This window comes from Coenobita brevimanus, chromosome 96, assembly GCF_032717465.1.
Source record: "Coenobita brevimanus isolate Jiangsu-jjx chromosome 96, ASM3271746v2, whole genome shotgun sequence".
NCBI classification, from domain to species: domain Eukaryota; kingdom Metazoa; phylum Arthropoda; class Malacostraca; order Decapoda; family Coenobitidae; genus Coenobita; species Coenobita brevimanus.
In genome coordinates this window covers 22,046,454-22,066,577 of record NC_137049.1, presented here as the reverse complement: position 1 = coordinate 22,066,577, position 20,124 = coordinate 22,046,454, and the positions used below count along the sequence as shown (strand labels likewise).

The 20,124-nt window shown below is 41.2% G+C and overlaps 1 protein-coding gene across 1 annotated transcript in view; it reads left to right on the top strand.

Moving 5' to 3' along the window:
• The window catches only part of Schip1 (Schwannomin interacting protein 1), a 96,266-nt gene that overhangs the window by 70,641 nt on the left and 5,501 nt on the right, over positions 1–20,124 (top strand). Inside the window, exons 4-8 of the mRNA XM_080283035.1 lie at positions 6,978–7,089; positions 9,952–10,058; positions 14,405–14,698; positions 15,430–15,541; positions 16,084–16,183. Coding sequence (XP_080139161.1) covers positions 6,978–7,089; positions 9,952–10,058; positions 14,405–14,698; positions 15,430–15,541; positions 16,084–16,183 — 725 coding nt within the window. The remainder of the gene's footprint in view (positions 1–6,977; positions 7,090–9,951; positions 10,059–14,404; positions 14,699–15,429; positions 15,542–16,083; positions 16,184–20,124) is intronic.

The following is a 20,124-nucleotide window of genomic DNA, read 5'->3' as shown; positions in this document are numbered from 1 at the left end:
TGTGACTTTCAGCAAGGAAATTATGTCAACTATATGTATTTTTTATGTAGTCATGTACCTTTTATGTCCGTATTTCCTTTTCCTTTTTCTGGATCTTACCCGACCATCAAAATAGTGGGAAATGATGTTTATGGATTGGGGAATATGAAGGTAAATAACTGTATTGCATTTCTTTTATCATTTCTTAAGTTTACCCTTTCCGTCTATTAGTGGGAGAAAACGGATAGAATGTGGATGATGATGATTATGACGATGATAATAATAATAATGATAATATACGGTATTTTAGCAGCACACACACACACACACACACACACACACACACACACACACACACACACACACACTTGGAATGCGGGCGTCACGTTGGGCAATGGACACGGGCGGGGGCGTGAGCATAGGGGCGGGCGGGGATGTGGGTGTTAAAGAGTTAACATTAAGCCTTATGTAAACGTGGTATAAGGATCATTTTTCTCAGTCAGGAACTCGGTGAGCGTGAAGGTTAAAATGAACTTTATACATACGTGTTCTAAGGCTGAGTTTGCCCTGTTGTGATCCCAGCAAGTAGGCTATGGAGATTAAAATAGGCTCTATGTATATGTATTGTAGGATTCGTTTTCCTTTGTTATACTCCGGTGAACATGAAGGCAACATTAATATAGGCCATATATGTGTGTTTTAAGTCACAAAATTTTTTATTGTCGAGTTGAAGGGTAAATTGAGCCTTATGTAACTGTGGAATAAGACAGTTTTTATTTTATTTATTTATTTATTTATTTTTTTGACCTCGCTGAACATGAAGATTAACTTCGATCCTTATGTAAATGTGAAATAAGAGCTTTTTTTTTTTATTGTCATGACCGTCCTGAATATAAAGACTAATTTTGAACCTTATATACATGCTCTAAAGGTTCAGTTTGCCCCATAATGAACACAGTGAACTTAAAAACTGAATTGAACTCCATCTTTTTACCTGTTGAGAATGGTATGGGGTGAATTACTTTCCCCTTCTTGAATTCAGTAAACAATAATACTGTTTTGAACCCATTTAAACGCATTTTTGAGGTTCAGATCGTCTTGGTGTGAACCCAGTGAACATAACGTGACATTGAACACTTTATATTTAGTGTTGGGTTCAGTTTGTCTTGTCTTGAACTTGGTGAACATGTGTAAGGGATAGATATAGGATTAGATAGATAGATGGATGGATAGATAGGTAGATAGATGGATGGATGGCTAGAGAGATAGAGAGATAGTTGGATGCTTAGATAGATAGATAGATGGATGGATGGATGGATGGAGATAGACAGAGATAGATAGATAGATTAAAATGTGCAAATATTTTATCTTTCTCACATGAGGGAGTGAACCTTATGTATATGTGATGTAAGGTTCATTTTTCCCTGCCAAGAACCCCATTGAACCCCAGACAACGCAATCCAACCCCTCCCTAGAGAGATGAGGTGTGTGTGTGTGTGTGTGTGTGTGTGTGTGTTTTGAGATATGCCGGAGATATAAGAGTGTTAGTGCGATAATATGATGTTGCTGATAAAAAGAGTTCTGGAAGTGATGATGCTGGTATTAAAATGTGATGTGGTATGAAAGTGTGGTGGAAAGGGTAATGAAAAATGGATGATGTGAATGACAGAAATGTTTTATGTGGGTATAGTGAATTTCGGAAAATAAGGAAGCGATTTTTTTTTTTTTTTTTTTTTTTTTTTTTTTTTGAGGGGGGAGTTTGTTGATGTACTTTTTGTAATATAGCACTTTTTTTTTTTCGGTGTAGTTGTTAGCTGTGTTAGATTTGGAACAGTGGCTTTGATATGGCTGCTTTGTTATATATTTAGTTACGGAGTTCGTGTAATTTCGTAACATAATCGCGTGGTAATTGAGTCGTAGTGATTGGCTATTGAAGGTTTTGGCATTTGGTTTTGATGTGCTTACTTAGTTACCGTCATATACAGGTAGATAGATAAATAAATAGATGGATAAATAGATAATAGACTTTATTGTATTGAATAAAAGAGGTATAGCTGTTGCCTGATTACAATTAATGAAGAAACAGGTGAGGATACTAAGAGGAAGGTAAGAAGGAACGGACTGATCGTGTGGGGGAGGGGAAGGAGCAAGAGACGTGTGAAGAAAAGGGAGAGAATAACGTGTTAGGGGAGGGAAGAGGGGAGAAAAGAGGGTGTTAAGGGAGAGAAGGTGGGATGTGTTAGGGAGGGAAGTAGGAAGGGAGGAGCGTGTGAAAAAAAGGGAGGGAAGAACCTGTTGGAGGAGGGAAGAGGGGAGAGAAAGGGTGTTAAGGAAGAGAAGGTGGGATGTGTTAGGGAGGGAAGTAGGAAGGGAGGGGCGTGGGAAGAAAGAGAGGGATGGGAAGGACGTGTAAAGGAAGGGATGGATGACGCATAGGGGAGTAAAATATAAACCACGAGAGACGGCAATGTTTTTATCAGTGTTACCAATTCAAGGACAGTGTATTTATTGAGGAATGTGAGTAACGCCCTGCAGGCTGTGTGTAACCTGTCGTGCTGCATTGACACTCCTGCCAATTTATTTACACTCATCTCTACGGTATGTCTAAATCTATCTACCTGTCTATCTCTCTCTCTCTCTCCATCTATACACATTTTGATTTTTTTTTTATACATTTAGTCATTCTTATTTAACAATTTTGTCTGGTCACTTTTTTATCAGAGAAAATTTTGTAGGATAGGCTTGTATTTCTTTGTTTTCTGAGAGAGAGAGAGAGAGAGAGAGAGAGAGAGAGAGAGAGAGAGAGAATTATGCTGAACTGTTCTTTATTTATTTATTTTTTTTTTACCATGTGTAGACAAAGAAGTGAAGGTAATTGATAAGTTTTTTGTATCACGTCGTATGGATGTGTGTGTGTGTGTGTGTGTGTGTGTGTGTGTGTGTGTGTGTGTGTGTGTGTGTGTGTGTGAAGCCCCAATTACCGTATGAAAGTGGCGTTGAGAAAGCCACCCACCCCTGAACACACCTACACCTGCCCCATCCATATCTGTGTGGTGTTAGGTGTGGTGTGGTGTGGTGTTATAATGTGGCGTGGTGTTATCTGTGAGTGTGGTGTTTTACTGTGGTGCGAGTGTGGTGTGTGGTGTTACGTAAAGTGTGGTGTTAACTGTGAGTGTGGTGGTGTGGTGAGGCAAGTGTGGATGTGTTCATGGCTGGGTGCTTTCTGAACGTAATTGGGGCTTCACACACACACACACACACACACACACACACACACACACACACACACACACACACACACACACACACACACACATACACACACACACTTCGACTTGGTGAGTGTGGGGCCGGTATTCGCGATGGGTAAGGAAACTCCCTAACACCACTTCCTTAGCGATTTATTTTTGGATATAGCTTGTTGTCATCCATTTGTACGTTATTTATGTAGTGTGGCGATATTGGAAAGATTTTATGTAACACACAAGAGGACAGTAAGGTGTAATAAGCAAAATAAATCGCCTAGGAGAAGGTGTTTGGGAGCTTCCTCAACCGGAAAAAAAAAAAAAAATTATGTGTAATGGGCGTCTTTAGCTATTTTTATCCCTGTTTCCTTTTTCCTCTTTAATTCCTCTCTTTTTTCTTTCCTCTGTGTCGTCCCTGCCTCTGTATCTCCTGTTTCCTTCCTCTTTCTCATTGTCCATTCCTTTTCTTCTTCTCCTTCTCTCTTTCTCCCCTCTTTCCTTCCTCCTCCTCCTGTTTCCTTCCTCATCTTTAGCTTTCCCCAGTCTTATCCTCTCTTCATCCCTTTTCCTCTTCGTTCCTTTTCCTTTACACTGCTTCCTCTTTTCTTTTCCCTGTCTCTTTTTCTTAGCATTTCTCTTTCTTTTATCGTGTTTCTTCCGTCTTAATCTTCTTTCTACCTTTCGTTCCTCCTCTTCCCTCGCTTATCCCCTCCCCCTCCTTCTTTCTTTCCTCTCCCACCTTTTATTCGTTTCCTCTTTTTCCTTTTTTCTAATTCTCTCCGCATTCACTTCTCACAATCACCTACTCTTCTCGTTTCCTACCCTTTCTCTTGATTCCGGTTCCTTCCTCTTCCGTAGATTCTCTCTCTCTCTCTCTCTCTCTATCTATCTATCTATCTATCTATCTCTATCTATCTGTCTGTCTATCTGTCTATCTCCTTAGACCAGTTGAATCATCACCTCCAGCAAGTTTGCGGTTAACCTGTAAAATGAGATGATCGACCTTCACCGAGCCATCGCAACTCCGCTTTTTCCTCTCTCCGGCCGATGAAGAGCTTACTGTCCTCTGTATTCGCTTTACCCATATCCCTCACAGCTGCTATTCTTATCTCATTTACAGTATTCTTCTTTGACTCTCCATTCTTTGAGCCTGTCCTTTATTTCTCTCGCTTGTAACTCCAGCTTTTCTTCTTCTCCAGCATCTTTCCCATTCTTCCTTGTATCAAATTGTCTTCTTCTCTTGTCTTTTATTCCATCCATACGCATATCTTATTAACATGTCTTCGTGATTACATGAAGTCCGTTATGAAGGGAGTAGATATGAAATTTCCAACTGCACCTGTATGCTGTCGCGGTTGAAATTTAACTCCGTGGAGTGGAGATTTAAACGATCCGTCTGTCCCCGGAGCGCTGGTGCCACGTTTTGTAAACATAGCCGGACATGTATTGCAACAAGGAAATCTTTTGTGTTACTGCTTAGATGATACTTTCTAGAGGGATATTGAATATTTTTTATTATTTCAAACACCTTATAAGAATAATCATATGATAGCATTACAGAATCTAGTTTGTCATTTACTGTTCTGTAACTTATGCATATGAGAAGCACATACAGGCTAGCGGTTTTATATCTGATGTTAAGATACGGACCATTAAATTACATTTCGTGCAACATTCGTGTGTGCTAGCGCTCAGTCTCTCACAATTGGTCACCTTTTATGGGGTGTGCAGGTGAAGAAGTGTGGCACCAACGCGGCGAGGGAAGGTGTGGGTGCCAGCTGACCACACTGATTCAAGCCAGGGAGGAATAGTGGTATCAGACCTGCGAGGAGCTTTGTAAAACATTTCAGTATTGCCGTATTGCTGATGCAGGATGTGTGGTAGCGACTGGCATGAAAAAAGTGCCTCGTGAAGTGATTGTGATGATGTTGTCATTGTAAAGTGGACTGAGGAACTAATGGATTGTGCTAAACTTGGATAACTTGTTAATATGGATGATGCTTGGATGTGTTAAACTTAATATGAAAAACGTGATACCGTAGTGTATATTCCTTAGACTAACTTAGTGCTGTGAGCTGTGCCTGAGAGATACGGTAATCGGCACTGAAGGAAGGCCGTGTTATTCAGGAAGTAAACATTGAATCGCAAATGTCATGGACTTCAGTTCACATTTATTAAAGATACACCTATCAGAAAAGTTGCAGAAATTTTAGGGCTGCATTAAACTGCCTACTAACTGTTAACATGTATTCAGATTAGTGTTATGAATGATTAAGATGAAACTGTTCATGGAAATTGTAAAGAATTATCATTACCTACAACCCTCTTAAACTGTAGAAAGTACCATACGTGTAGCAGTATGTTTGGTGGCTTCATGAATCATCTGCAGGTCCCTAAGGCTGAGGGGGAGGACAGACCCCTCCCCCTCAGTCTACCTGCCCTGCCCTCCCTCACCTCTCTGCGGGACCACACAGCCAAAATGTCCACGCAGGTCCTCTCATCCATCAAATCTCAATCTGTCCGTGTTGCTAATTATATCCGCAGTGAAGAAGGCGAAACCGACCATAAATTACCACCCCAAAGATCCAGAGCAAGACCTCCAAGCCTCCTGGAGCAATTAAAGTGGCCAGTTCTTATAAACAACCAAAAGCGATGGCTCCCATACGTTAAACGGGCAGAGGAAGAGGAAGATGTGGTGGATAAGTTCATCCGAGTCATAACAATTGAGGATGCTGAAGAAAGACCCCAGGACACATTTTATAATCATCCAGCTAGGGTAATCATGTTAATTCTGATTAATAAATTCATTACTGATGCAAGCATCTTCACATCATAAACATTCCTGGGTACCTGTATACATGACAGATTCTGCAGAGACATGATTTTGTATTGTTAAAGTACCATGACCATAAAAATGAACTCTGCACAAAGCAAGGTTCTTTAGTTAACAGTTAATGTTATGGAATCTGGTGTTGGACCATTTGTTACAGTCAGCAGATCAGAATTTTCATAATGAAACTGTATGTACTGGTACTTTGTTTTTGTTGACAGGGAATGTTACCACTCACGGGGACTTTCCATTAACAGTGCTGTAAAAAAAAATACAGTTTGTGTGAGACATGTACTGCTTTATGACTTTAATATGAGCAGCACAGGAGGCTAATGTCTGTAGGCCTCAGCATATAGAAATGAGGATGGGTATGTTCTGCCTCCCTGAATGACAAAACAGCAAATGGTATAATTGTGAGTGAGTACTGAGATTGGTTGGGTTTTGAATGCACTGGTGATGTGATGCAGAGAGGTAGATTAAGGTGATTTGGATTTGTGCAGAATGGAGGATGAAAATTTGGACAAGAGGCAGCCTATAGCAGAAGCAAGTGGGAAGAGTTCACCTCCACATATATATATTGTATATGACCACTATTTGGGGATTGCTGTGCTATTTACTTCATCTTTGTTTACTAAGCTGTTAGTTGTCTCTACTCAGTACGCTGCATTTTACCAGCACTAACATATTTAACTTTCAGTATGGTCATATTTTAGTTTATTCCTAATACTGGTAGCTGACAATCAATTTTATTAAGCTTTGATGAGTTCCTGCATACCAGATAAGTTAATAAATCTTATGTCCAAACTTAAAACTAGTCACTTTTACAGCCTCTCTCCTCACTTTATCCATTTGGCATATTTAATGAATATGACACTCAGACTTAAACCCAGTCACTCTTTTAACCCTCCTTTTTACCCCTCTAGAGGCGTAATGATCGTGAGGAGATCCGCCGTAAGCTTGCCATGGGGTGTGATGATGACGCAGTTTTGGATCGGCCTCACCGCAAACCCTCACTCCACTCACGTCTCCAGAGTGGTAATCTTTGTTATTTCATGTTCACATAGTAGTGCTGTGGCCCTGACTTTGTGAAGTTAGTTGTGTACAGTATTAGTTGCAAAATTAAATAAAAAGATAATCTGATTAAACTGGATAATGGTTTTTGTGCCACTTATTAAAACCGCAATTTATTGCAACAAAATTGTGTCTGATCTTAAGCTATTTGTTCCTATACTCATTTTTTTTAAATTGAGACAAAGATGCACTTGACAGGTTGGTGATGATTGGCTGAATGCAACATGTCCAGATAACATTTACTAACCCAAATTCCCCCTTCAGGTATATGTTGTCAGTCAGTAATGCTAATGAGTAAAGAGATTATGAGGTAATCTTGCATCCAGCCAATCATCACCAGCCTGTCAAGTGGATCTTTGCCTTAATAAAAAAATTGAATGTAATTTAGAGTGTTCTATCTATCTATCTATAGCCCGACGCCCTAATCCCGCAAAGGGTGGCCGCAGACAAAACGCCTCCAAGTCACTCTGTCACCCACCATTTGACTCACCCCCCCCTCCCTCATATACCTCTCAACTCCATCCCTCCACCTCATCCTCGGTCTACCCCTCCCTCTCCCTCCCTCCACCTCACCTACATACACCCTCTTAGTCAGTCTTTCATTCTCCATCCTCTCCACATGTCCAAACCACCTCAGTGTATTTCTCCTAATCTTTTCAACCACATCCACATCTACCCCACAACGTTCCTTCACTTCTTCATTCGTCAACCTGTCCCTCCATGTCACTCCACATGCTCCTCTCAAGTAACTCATTTCCACTGCTCTCACTCTTGACTTGTTCCCCTCTTGCAAGGTCCACGCCTCGCTTCCATACGTCAGGGTAGGGATCACAATACCATCATGCAGTGACTTCTTAACTTCCATACTCACCTCCCTATTTCTCATCACTGCTTTCAGTGTGCCAACAACCTTCCTTCCCTGCTGTACCCTTTCACGTACTTCATCCCCCAAAGTTCCATCCCTACTCATCACACTACCCAAGTACTTGAATGCACTCACATTCTCCATATCCTCACCATCCAACCTCACTGCACACTCTGTGACTTCATTCCTCTCAAACACCATAACTTTACTTTTGTTTACATTAACTTTCAGCTTCCTCCTCCTACACACTGTCCCAAATTCATTCACCAAACCTTGCAGCTCCCATTCATCTTCACTCAACAATACTGTATCATCAGCAAACAGCAACACCGGAAGCTTCCAAATCTCACCCTCATTCATTAGGGCCACTCCCACATCCACTGCCCTACCTTGTACCTCCTTTACGACCCCATCCATATATATATTAAACAGCCATGGAGACATTACACACCCCTGTTTCAGTCCCACATTGAGATCAAAGAACTCACTCAGCTCACCATCCACTCGCACCGTAGCCCTAGCTCCCTCGTACATACTCTTCACAGCACTCAACAATTTCCCCTCCACTCCATATATTCTTAATACCTTCCACATACCTTTCCTATCTATTCTGTCATAAGCTTTCTCCAAGTCCATGAAGGCAGCGTACACTTTCCTTCCCTTCTCTAGATACTTCTCCACTAAACATCTTAGAACAAATATCTGATCTACACACCCTTTTCCCTTCCTAAATCCCCCTTGTTCTTCTCCAACTAGCTCCTCTGTCATATGCCTAACCCTATCAATGAGTATTCTACCATATATTTTACCAGTCACACTAAGAAGGCAAATACCCCTATGGTTACCACATACTTCTCTCTCCCCTTTTCCTTTGTACAGAGGAACAATTATACCTGATTTCCAGTCCTCTGGAACCCTTCCCTCTTCCCAAGCCAATCTACACAACTTCCATATCCACTCCACAACAATCCCACCCCCATACCTAAGCATTTCACCACACACTCCATCAATTCCTGGGGCCTTTCCCAGCTTAATCTTCTTCATCGCTTCCACTACTTCCGACCTACTGATCTCTTCCTCCCTCCTCTCATCTCTTCTTCTCCCAGCCATTCCCCAACCACTTATACTTACACTGCTCTCACTCTCTACATTCAACAAATCCTCAAAGTGCTCCTTCCATCTCCTCAATTTCTCTCTCTTCTCCACCAACAATCTATTATTCCTATCTTTCACTCCCCTACTATTTCCCCTTTCACACTGCCTTACTTTCTTTACCTCCTTCCAAAACAATTTCTTACTCTTCCTCTATTTCACACTCAGATTCCTCCCAAACTCTTCATCCACTTTCTTCTTACTCTCCATCACCAGTCTCTTAACCTCCCTTCTCCTGCTCACATATACCTCTCTCTTCTCTCTCTCATCTTCTCCCCTACCTCTACTCGCCAACCATTCACCATATGCCTTCTTCTTTTGTTGATTTTAAAATTTCATTGTTTCCCATGTCAGAATTTTTGCTACCTGTATAAGATCTTTTTTTACTCTTCGTGTTTCAAACTGTAGTTGTGAGGCTCTTTTTCCATTTGTTAACAAAATTAGGTCCTCTGCACCGTAAGTCTCTTGTTATTATTGCATTCATATTCACAAAAAGTGAATATTTGGTATACAGTATTATCCAAATATTAATTGCTAGCCCCTAGTGTCAGAATATTCAGTCTGTTGTATACCGTACAGCATGTGGTTTCACTATCAGGGCACTGATAAGCTGGGTTGGCTTAATTTAATAAGATCAGTTATGGGAAGACCAAGTGAATTCAATGTATATTTATCAGTAAATCACTGTTGTGTGACATTTACCATAATGTACTAAAGTACAGTACAACAATGATTGACTGTTCCAAGTAAGCCTCTTAATACACTACCTGTTAAGGCAATGCTGTACTAATGTTGATCATGGCTTACAGGGATGAACCTGCAGATCTGCTTCATGAATGAGACTGCAAGTGATTGTGAAAGCCAATGTTCGGACACAGAGAGCACACAGGACCATCCCTCGACTACCTCCAGCAAAGTCAGTACCTGGAAAGTCCATCAGTTGTTGGCCAGTTAACCCCTTGAATCCAGTAACAAAGTGATCATATATTCATGAGGCCGCCACCAGACAATTTATTCAGATTAAGAGAGATGTCCGCTTATGAAAAGAGTTTATGAAGGCTCTTCAGTACAGTACTTAGCCCTCCGTTTTGACAGGTCTGGCCTGAATTGTATAAAATCATCTGGAGATACCAAAACTGAAGTTGAAAATATCATCAGATTGAAGGGGCTAAGTCAGTAAGCACACTTACAACAGAAGGACTGATTTTCTGCATTACTGACAATGAGACCAGCAGGTGCAAGATGTGTAGCCTGTTTGGTATCTGTATCATTTTGTGTGAGAACCACTGAAGCACCAGACTGTTCCCTCAGGAGTGATAGCCAGAATTAATTTTTCCTTAATTTTTCCACATTTACAGTATGAGCCAAGAAGGGGTATCTGTAATAAGGAAACTGCCTGTGATAGTTGGGGTGGTGTACTGGCTGTGTTTGCATGTGTTGGTCTATTTGTATCGATGGTATGAAGTGATGGTCTGAGTGTCTGCAAGGATGTGAAAATGTATGGTACCAGCACCTGCAGTACTTTGTTTTGGTATGTTTGCCGCAGTTTGAATTTTTACCACCAGACATAAGACATATACTGTATACCTAGATCCATCCATCTCCAATCCTGTGTTGCCTCATGAGGAGCGTAGGAGCCCAGGGCAAGGCAAGTTGGTCCTGACATTTAAGATGAGAGTGATATACTGTACCTAGATCAGTAAGTGCTCTGAGATTGCTTAAAAAATATTCGCATGCTCAGAGTATTCCATCCCCCAGCTGATGATCAGTTGCACAGTGAACAAAATGATACATTGCTATGCCTGTTGACAAGTCACTAAAAAGCAAGATAATTTGTGGCCGGATCCAGCACTTTGAAAAGGGGGGGCAGGGTTCATTTAGGAATTACCAGAAGGTTGAATTAAAGCAGAATTGCAAACTCTTTACCAAATCCATCAGTAGCTTATTGAATCCCCTGTTTCATGTCAGTAAGTTTCTGATAACATTTTTGTTGGATATTTATTGCATATAGCGAGTTGAGGAGAGTGGTAGCTGAACAGGGAGCCATAGACAGAGGCGTTAATGAACAGTACAGAGCCCTCAAGAACAATCTCTTGAGAGTTACTGATGTAACATGCGGCTGGACAAGAGGACCACCAAGACATAAAGTAACTTGGTGGTGGAATGAGGGTGTAGAAGCTGCAATTAAGGAGAAAAGAAGGCTTTTCCGGGAATGGAAGAAGGGTGGTATCAAAGAGGAATATTTGGCTGCCAAGCATAGGGCTAGGAGAGAGGTATACAGGGCAAAGTCTGAGTCACAGAGACAATTACTTGATAACCTAAATCATGGGGAAAGGAAAAATATATTTAGGGTGGGTAGCAGGTCAGGTGAAGAGGGATAATCGGGATATCATAGGTGAGCAATGTGTGAAGAATGATGAAGGAAGGGTAGTGGTGAACAGTGAGGATATTAAAGATGCATGGAGAGAGCATTATAACCGGTTGTTGAATGAGGAGTTTGACTGGGACAGGGAAGGTTTGGAGCCAGCAGATCCAGTGTCTGGCCCTTGGCCTTTGATTGATACTGCTACTGTGAGTGAGGCAATAGGCAAGATGAGGGTGGGGAAGGCAGCAGGTGTGTCTGGGTTGACTGCCGAAATGTTGAAGGCCTCAGGCGATATAGGGGTGAGTTTAGTCACTGACCTGATAAATAGGATTATTTATGAGTGTGTTGTCCCAGATGATTGGCTGAAGAGTGTAATTGTAAATGTGTATAAAGGGAAGGGTGATGCCCTGGAAAGAGGGAATTATAGAGGTATAAAGCTTTTAGATCAGATAATGAAGGTAATGGAGAGAGTTTTAGAAGGTATGATTAGAGAAAGAGTGAATATTGATGAGATGCAGTTTGGGTTTATGCCAGGTAGGGGGACCACTGATGCCATATTCATTGTTCGACAGCTTCAGGAAAAATATATTGGTAGGAGAAGGGATCTTTATTTTGTTTTTGTTGATTTGGAAAAGGCCTTTGACAGAGTCCCTAGAGAGGTGGTGAAGTGGGCAATGAGAAAGCTTGGCTTGGAGGAGTGGCTGGTTAGGGTGGTTATGGCCATGTATATGGGTGCTCACCCAGGTGAGAGTGAATGGAGATGTGAGTGATGAGTTTTCCGTGAATGTTGGTGTGCATCAGGGGTCAGTCTTGAGTCCCATGTTGTTTATCATGGTACTTGAAGCCCTTTCACGTGACTTTAGGGAAACGGACTCTCGTGGGAGTTGTTGTATGCTGATGATTTGGTGTTGATTGCAGAGAATGAAAAGGGAGGCGGAGGAAAGGTTTAGGAAGTGGAGAGATGGTATGGGGCAAAAGGGTTTAAGGGTAAATGCAGATAAAACAAAAGTGAGGATATCTAGGGTTGGTGGCGGTACTGTCAAAGACGAGGGAGAGTGGCCATGTGCAGTTTGCCACAAGGGCGTGGGAAGTAATTCCATCTTGTGCGGTGTGTGTGATAAATGGGTGCATAAGAGATGTAGTGGTATCAGAGGTCGACTGCGAGATAATGCTGATTTTATGTGTATGGCGTGCCGGGGTTAGCAGGTGGAGATCGTCAGACGTGAAAGAATTGAACTTGCTGGTGAATCTCTTGAGTGTGTGGAAGAGTTTTGTTATTTAGGAGACATGTTGTGTGCTGGAGGTGGGGCTGGAGCTAGCTCTGTGGCTAGGGTGAGAAGTGGTTGGAAGAAGTTCAGGGAGCTCTTGCCTCTCCTGATATTGAGGGGGCTCTCCCTACGTGCTAAGGGGTCTTTGTATGCAGCGTGTGTTAGGAGTGTAATGCTGTATGGCAGTGAGACCTGGGCAGTGAAGGAGGAAGACATTCGCCGGCTCAGACGTACAGAAATGACAATGATTAGGTGGATGTGCAGTGCGTCCCTGCGTCCAAGGCCTGGAGGGGCTGGGTTTACAATGGAAGAGTTGAGAGGTAAGATGGGACTGGAGTGTATTGGTGTTGTGATGAGGAGAGGTAGAGTAAGGTGGTTTGGACATGTGGAGAGGATGGGGGATGATAGTTGGGTGAGGAAGGTGAGAAGTGTTAATATTGGGGGTGGGGTTATGAGGGGTAGACCGAGAAAGACATGGGACGAGGTCATTAAGTGTGACCTTAGGGTTAAGGGACTGAACAGGGAGGCTGCAATGGATCGTGCAGCATGGAGAGCCGCCATTAGGTGACCAAGGCCGACACATGCAAGCATGTTGGAGCCTTTAAAAACGAAAAAACGAAAACGATGCCAACTTATTTTTTCCCCATTAGCTATACCTTACTGTTCTGCCAAAAGTAGGGGGTGTGCACCCCCCATGCCTCCCCTAAACCTGTGCCTATAGTTACAGGACCATATTTAAGGAATTTTGAAGTGAGGTTGAAGGAGGGGATGGAAGCTAAGAATGAGGTAGGGTACTGTACAGTAGCTTATAAAAGAGGGTTGTGTGTCATAGGGAAGGGGATAGTTCTTGAGTAGAACTATAATGCTTTTTGTCACAGCCATTCATCACTGGATGCAGTGTCTGTCAGTGTGGAGACTTAGTGAGTGTTTCCATTGAAGCATTCTCCCCTAACAGCTGCAGTAAAAGCACTCGCTAAGCCTCCTCACACCCCCAGTGTCCAAAGATAACTTCCATTCAGCTGTTAACACTACTACCTCTATAACAAATGCCTCAGGGGAACTTGTAGCCCCAGAGCTACCAGAGATGAATTGATGCAGAGTAGGGAAGGCCTCAAATAGTGCAGGGTTATTGAAGACTATTTGATGTCACCAGTTGAGAATATCTTCTTTGTTGGATAAAATCATGTGGAAGTTGAAGAAGCAAGCTATAAATGATGTCACCAAATTCACTAAGTCATTGTTTGATTTCATTTTTTCATTCAGGGTGCAGTTGATCGTGAATATTTTGTTACACTCAGATTTCATACTAATTTTCCAATTAACAGAGCAAAATAACAGCTGTATTGGTATATTTTTGATAATGGGATGGAGTTGCTGTTGCAAATTGTACATGGATCGATTAATGCCTCTTTGACTGCATGTTCATTTTGACTTTATATTACTGTATTAATCCACTTTGGCAGTCCCTTTATTATTGGCTTTAGAATGGGTTTCAATAATTTTAAGAGCACCACTTCTTTTATTGCTGAATTGTTCGATTTCATGGTCTTTGTGTGTTTTGTATTTGCTTCTTATAATTTTAAAATCTTTGTTTTTGTGTCTTACAACCTCAGCTTTCTTTGTTACCAGAACTTACGAAGTAAGAAGTCCCGCAAAACCAAAACAACTCGCCGGATCATGCCACAAGACAGCAGTGACCCAGATCAGGAAGACGATGATGATGATGAAGAGGAAGAAGAGGAGGAAGAGGAAGAAGTTGACACCCCAGGGGGAGAATTCTTTAAGAGGCAAGCACAGTTGCAAGCAGAGGCACGTGTTGCATTGGCACAGGCAAAAGAGATGGCTCGCATGCAGATGGAGATAGAGAAGCAGAGCAAGAAGAAGAGCCCGATTGCAGACATTGTTAGGGCCAGCTTCAATAAGGTATAGCTTAGTTGTGCATTTTATTTATTTCTTCTTCAGAAAAATTGCACTGGTTAAGCACAAAAATAATCTTACTGTTTATTCACAACAAGGAATACGGTGTGCAGGAAAAGAGAATTGTTACAAATAGAGTGCAGTATGCTTTCATGATAGTATAAATTGATAACTTTTGTTTGCTTCATTTTTTCTTGCATTTGCAGGTGTGAGAGAAAAAAAATCTTAACTAATAAATGTGTGTGTGTGTGTGTGTGTGTGTGTGTGTGTGTGTGCACGAGCATGCATATGCATATTAGTGTGTTTCTGTGTGTGAACAATTGTGTGCATGAGTATGTGCACACTGGAAGTATTGTATACAGCACCTGCTGGTATAGTGCTTAGAATATCCCAGTCACTGTTACAGCCTTTCATAGGTATGATTCCCAAGGTGTGACTGCAAGCTTTTCCATCATTTAATGCCCCCAAGGGAAATAGGCTGATCATCTACAGTACTTTTATATGTACAGTACTGGACTACAGTAATTGTGGGCCACTACACCTTGAAGGAGGCAAAGTGGGATTGGCTATTGGCTTTTTTTTTTAATCATTTCCAGAATTTTTTAGGGGAGAAAACATCTGTTTCCAATACCAAGAGAACTGCAGTTAGTTTGTCAACTGAAAATATGTGCTTGGTTTTTTGGAAAGATATACTTTTCACAGATTCAATTCATAATTTATCATTTTTTGTGCCCTAGATTGGCGTTCCATTCCCTGACAGCAAGAGGAGAATCAGCCGACAGATCCTGACAGACATGAATGTGGCACAGCTGCAAGTTATTGTCAATGACCTACACACACAGATTGAAAGTGAGTAGGCCTACAGTAAGTCCTTGTTACTTACAGATGACCTATTCCAAAATATCACATCTTTTCCTTTACAACTGGCCAGTCAGCTTCATAAGTATCAGTGGAACTTTAATAGACAAGTTTTTATTAGTACTGTGCTTTGGACTAAAGTAAGAAAATCAGTCAATGTATATTATTGACCTTTTCATATTAAACATGTCTGGATGTTGCTACTCCTCACTTTGCCCTACAGTAGGGTAGAAAAGGAGATCTGGATGATGATGATGATGATAATAATAATAATAATAATAATAATAATAATAATAATACAAGTAAGAATGCCAATAAAGGTTGCCCATATCAGTGACATCCAAGTCATATTAAACATTGAAAGTAGAGACAAAATACTGTATTGTCGGCTAAATATAATTAGTTCATGAGGTTGAAAAGCTGGAAATAAAAGAGATATTCAGAGGAGTCAGTGATCTGCTTCTTACATTTGTCCCTTTATTGATCTGAATTAAGTGTGTTGATGATGATGATGATTTCTTTACACTCTCCAGGCCTAAATGAAGAACTTGTGACGTTTTTGATGGAGCGTGATGACTTACATATGGAGCAGGACTCCATGTTGGTTGACATTGAGGATCTCACCAAGCATATGTAAGTTCCTACTGTTGCTCACTGATTAAACCCATCAGTATGATGCAGGTCCTGAAGAGGGATCCCTTCACACTATGGCATTGATTTGTCCACAATTATTCAAGTGTCCCTCAGCTTCCTTCTTATCCTTCAAAAAGAGGATGGTGGACTGCTGAATGGCAATGTCAGCCTGCAGTTCACTGGGTCCGTGTTCATATGAGCCTGGGGCCACAACACCATCACCACCAACAGTGTGTTTTTTTTTTTTTTTTTTTTTTTTTTTTTTTTTTTTTTTTAATGCACTCTATATGGTTGGTAAGTTATGTAGGATCTCATGAACAGACGAGATTTGAAACAATAATCAGTAACCCCTTTGCTACAAGATAATTTTAAGTTGAATAATATCATGTAGGGGTAATGATAGGTGGGGGTGCTCACCAGCCACTCACTCAATGGGTGGTAACCATATAACCAAATTATGGCGCCCGGTAGTTTAGTGAGTAATTATGGCACCCCAATTGGATTGAACCAGTGCAGGTTTATGTCCGTGGGATGGTTGGGGTTTGTTGCTCACGTAATGCCACTCAGGAATGAATGAGGCTGGTCACTTTTGTCTGAAATGTCGGAACCAACTTGCCTAGCCTCAGGCTTCTGCGCTTTTCATGGGGTGACGTAAGATTGGATGGTGGGTGTGTGGAGGGGTAATAATAATAAACTCAAAATGATATTATTATACTGAACTAACAGGGTTAATGGAGATTGTTTGATATTATTATACTGAACTAACAGGGTTAATGGAGATTGTTTTCAACAGCCTCAGTGTTTTTTTTTTTTTTTTTTTTTTTTAAGCTGAGTATTTTTATCTATAGGTAGTGAATTTGAATACTGTAATAGATATACCATAATTATATTGAAAAGTTAACTTCACCATGGTCATCCAGTATTTGCATCATTTGACAAAGCTTTATACCTTTACCATATTACCTTTCCCTCTGTCCACATCATAAATTTAGTTTATCTTGACTGTTGTAGCTGTTTTCATCCGAGGAATATGTAGGTGTGATGGCCCCATGGCGATTGTGTATGTACAGTACATACTTTATATTTATATATGTCTATCTACCTGTCTGTCTGTCTATATTTACCAGTATATACCAGTATTTATGGATTGGGTTATGAGAGGGGTCAAAACCAATTTGTAGCGAGGGGGATGAGGAGGACAGTGAATGGTAAGGAATGGAGTATCTCAAACTCTGTTATGTAGATGATGCTATGTAGCATGCTAATAGAAAACAGGAACTTGCACATTGGTGTAGTTTTTGAGAAAGCCTGTTATTGTTGTGGTATTGAAGTAATTATAGACGAGAGTAAAGTGATGGTTGATGTGAGAAAAGTAACTTGGTGTGATGTGATGGTGAGTGGAGAATGCCTTGAATTGGTGAGGGAGCTGGTGCAGTAATAGAAAAGATAGGTACAGTAATAGGCAAAGGATATGGAAAGTAAATTGGCACTGGAAGAAGGCCTTTATGCCAGACAGAAATCTGTGTATGGAGGCTACAAGACGATTGTATGAAAGTTTACAAGTGCCCACAATTGCTATGGGTATGAGACTGGTGTGGCACAAGAATGAAAAATGAAATGTACGAGTACTGGAAATGAGTTTATTGAATAATGTGCATAGAATGGATAGAATAAGAAAAACAGTGAAATGATGTATGAAAAATATGGAGTAAGAAGACTTGTTTACCTGAGGGTTAGAGTGATCATGTGGAGAGAAAGGATGCAAAAGGGTGATGAAAAATGAAAACAGTAGATGTAAGTGAATTCAGCCTCTAAGGCTCGGGGGTCGTACAAGCCTAGCCCTTCTCGTATGCGGTTTGTTTATATGTTTGGTTTTCCGAGAAGTAGGCTGTTTTCAACCAATCTTAGCCCCATAACTACAGCACATTGAAGTTTCATTTAAAAGATCACAGTGCTCACCAATCCTTCATCTCCATTGCAAGTGACAGGTCTCTAGGTGGAGGCATTGTGGAGGTAGGAGTTGATGAATGGAGGCAATTTGGGGGGTCGCGGAATGCTGTGTTCATACAATTAGGTGAGTCAGTGGCATCAGCACACAGCCCGCGTGCCTGCCTGGGCCAGACGGGGATTTCCCGCTCGCACTCGCTTATGCTCCCCCTTGCCCCATTGACCATGACACTCCTCTCCACTGTCCCTGCCACTGCCGCATGAATGAATCATCACCCCTTGTACGTGTGGCTAACTTAATTTATTCGCCCAAGTTTTCCGGCCTTTCCCTAGTAACACTGTGCACTACGTTGTATGGGATGCGAGAGAGAAGACAGATTTGAAGGTTTACTATATATTAATTGCTGCAAACTTTCACATTCTCAATGTGAACATTTTCTGTGTCGCGTAAGATCACTCGCATTATTGCTGAGATAATTTCTTATACCTGTAGTTTTCATATTCTCTAAGTTACTTACCTGGCTAAGTTCCTACTGCACAAAATAAATACAAGTTTACCATCACACCAAAACCAGTTTGCATGTACACAATAGACCCCCGCTATAACGGACCCCAGTATAGCAGATACTGTATTGGATTTAATGTACACCACAAAGCCCACTGAACTTCATCAGCTACAATGAACAGTGTACTGTACATTAAGTGGGTCACAGTATATGCGTTTCCTACCCTTCTTACTCCAGCCTGTCCTGAATTTGCCCTCTCCCCATTGTGATTGCTGAGTTGTGTAACAGACTGTAGTAATGCTGTACTAGTCATGAAGAAGCTATCACAGTGATGTTAAATAAACAGCAAAAGGGCAAAATTATGGACCAAGTTAGTGTAAAATGGGTATAGTTATATTTTTAGTACTAGAATGTGCTATTGTACTCATTTGTTTTTAAACATGTACTTGAAATCCCACCTCCGGGGCTCCCCCGGATATAGTAGACTAGCGGCTTTTAACCGACCTGGCCTTCCCTCAGTTTGTCCTTTATAGCAAGGTTCTACTGTATTGCATTATAATACCACAACACTTACACTTGTATTGTGAGTTCACATTCTCTGTATCCTGAGATCATTTCCTTATAATGTACCTATACTTTACTTATGTAGTACTCACTTCCTTGACTAAGTTCTTACTGCACTAGAGGACTGCGCAAAATATTTTGTAGTTTACTATCACAGTCAAACTAATTTGTACACATATTGCGCTATATTACCATAACACTTATTTAGACTTGTATTATGAGTTCACTTAATTTGCATGTACAGTATATTGCACTATATTACCTTAACACTTATTTGTACTGTACTTGTATTACAAGTTCACATACACTGTAACCTGAGAGCATTTTCATATACCCACATTTTTCCTTATATTCTAATTTCTTATGTAATAATATCATTATGTAAACTATTTACACTTTCCCACACAACAGTGCCTAGTACCTCATCTCAGTGTGATAATTGAAGAAGCACTCAGTGCACAGTGTCACCTTGCACTCAGTGCACTGGTAGTGCATTTACTTGCAAGCTTGCTGTCATTACTGGCTGTTCAGGCAGACATGGCAGCACCTGTACAACTTTTTCCCTGCAAGTGTGTACCCCAGGTTCACCTTGCAGTGATGTGAGAGGTAGTCTTGCCTTGGTGACCCTGTCAGGCAGTACAGCAGCACTGTGTCTCCTTGGTGCAGGTGGCTGAAGACATTCATACTCTGCCAGTAGCTCATGCATGAGTTTTTTCTCAGACTCAGGTAGCGAAAGGCCTGTGCCAACAACCGGCCCGAATTGTTTGAAGGTGCTTAACACAGTGATATCAAGAATGTGTATGAACACCCTCTTGTATCACCTGCAGCACCTCCTGACCTGCCAGAACATTTTGAATGCATTCAGCAGTGATATCAAGAAGGTATATGAATGCCTTCTTGTATCACCTTCAACACTTCCTGAGA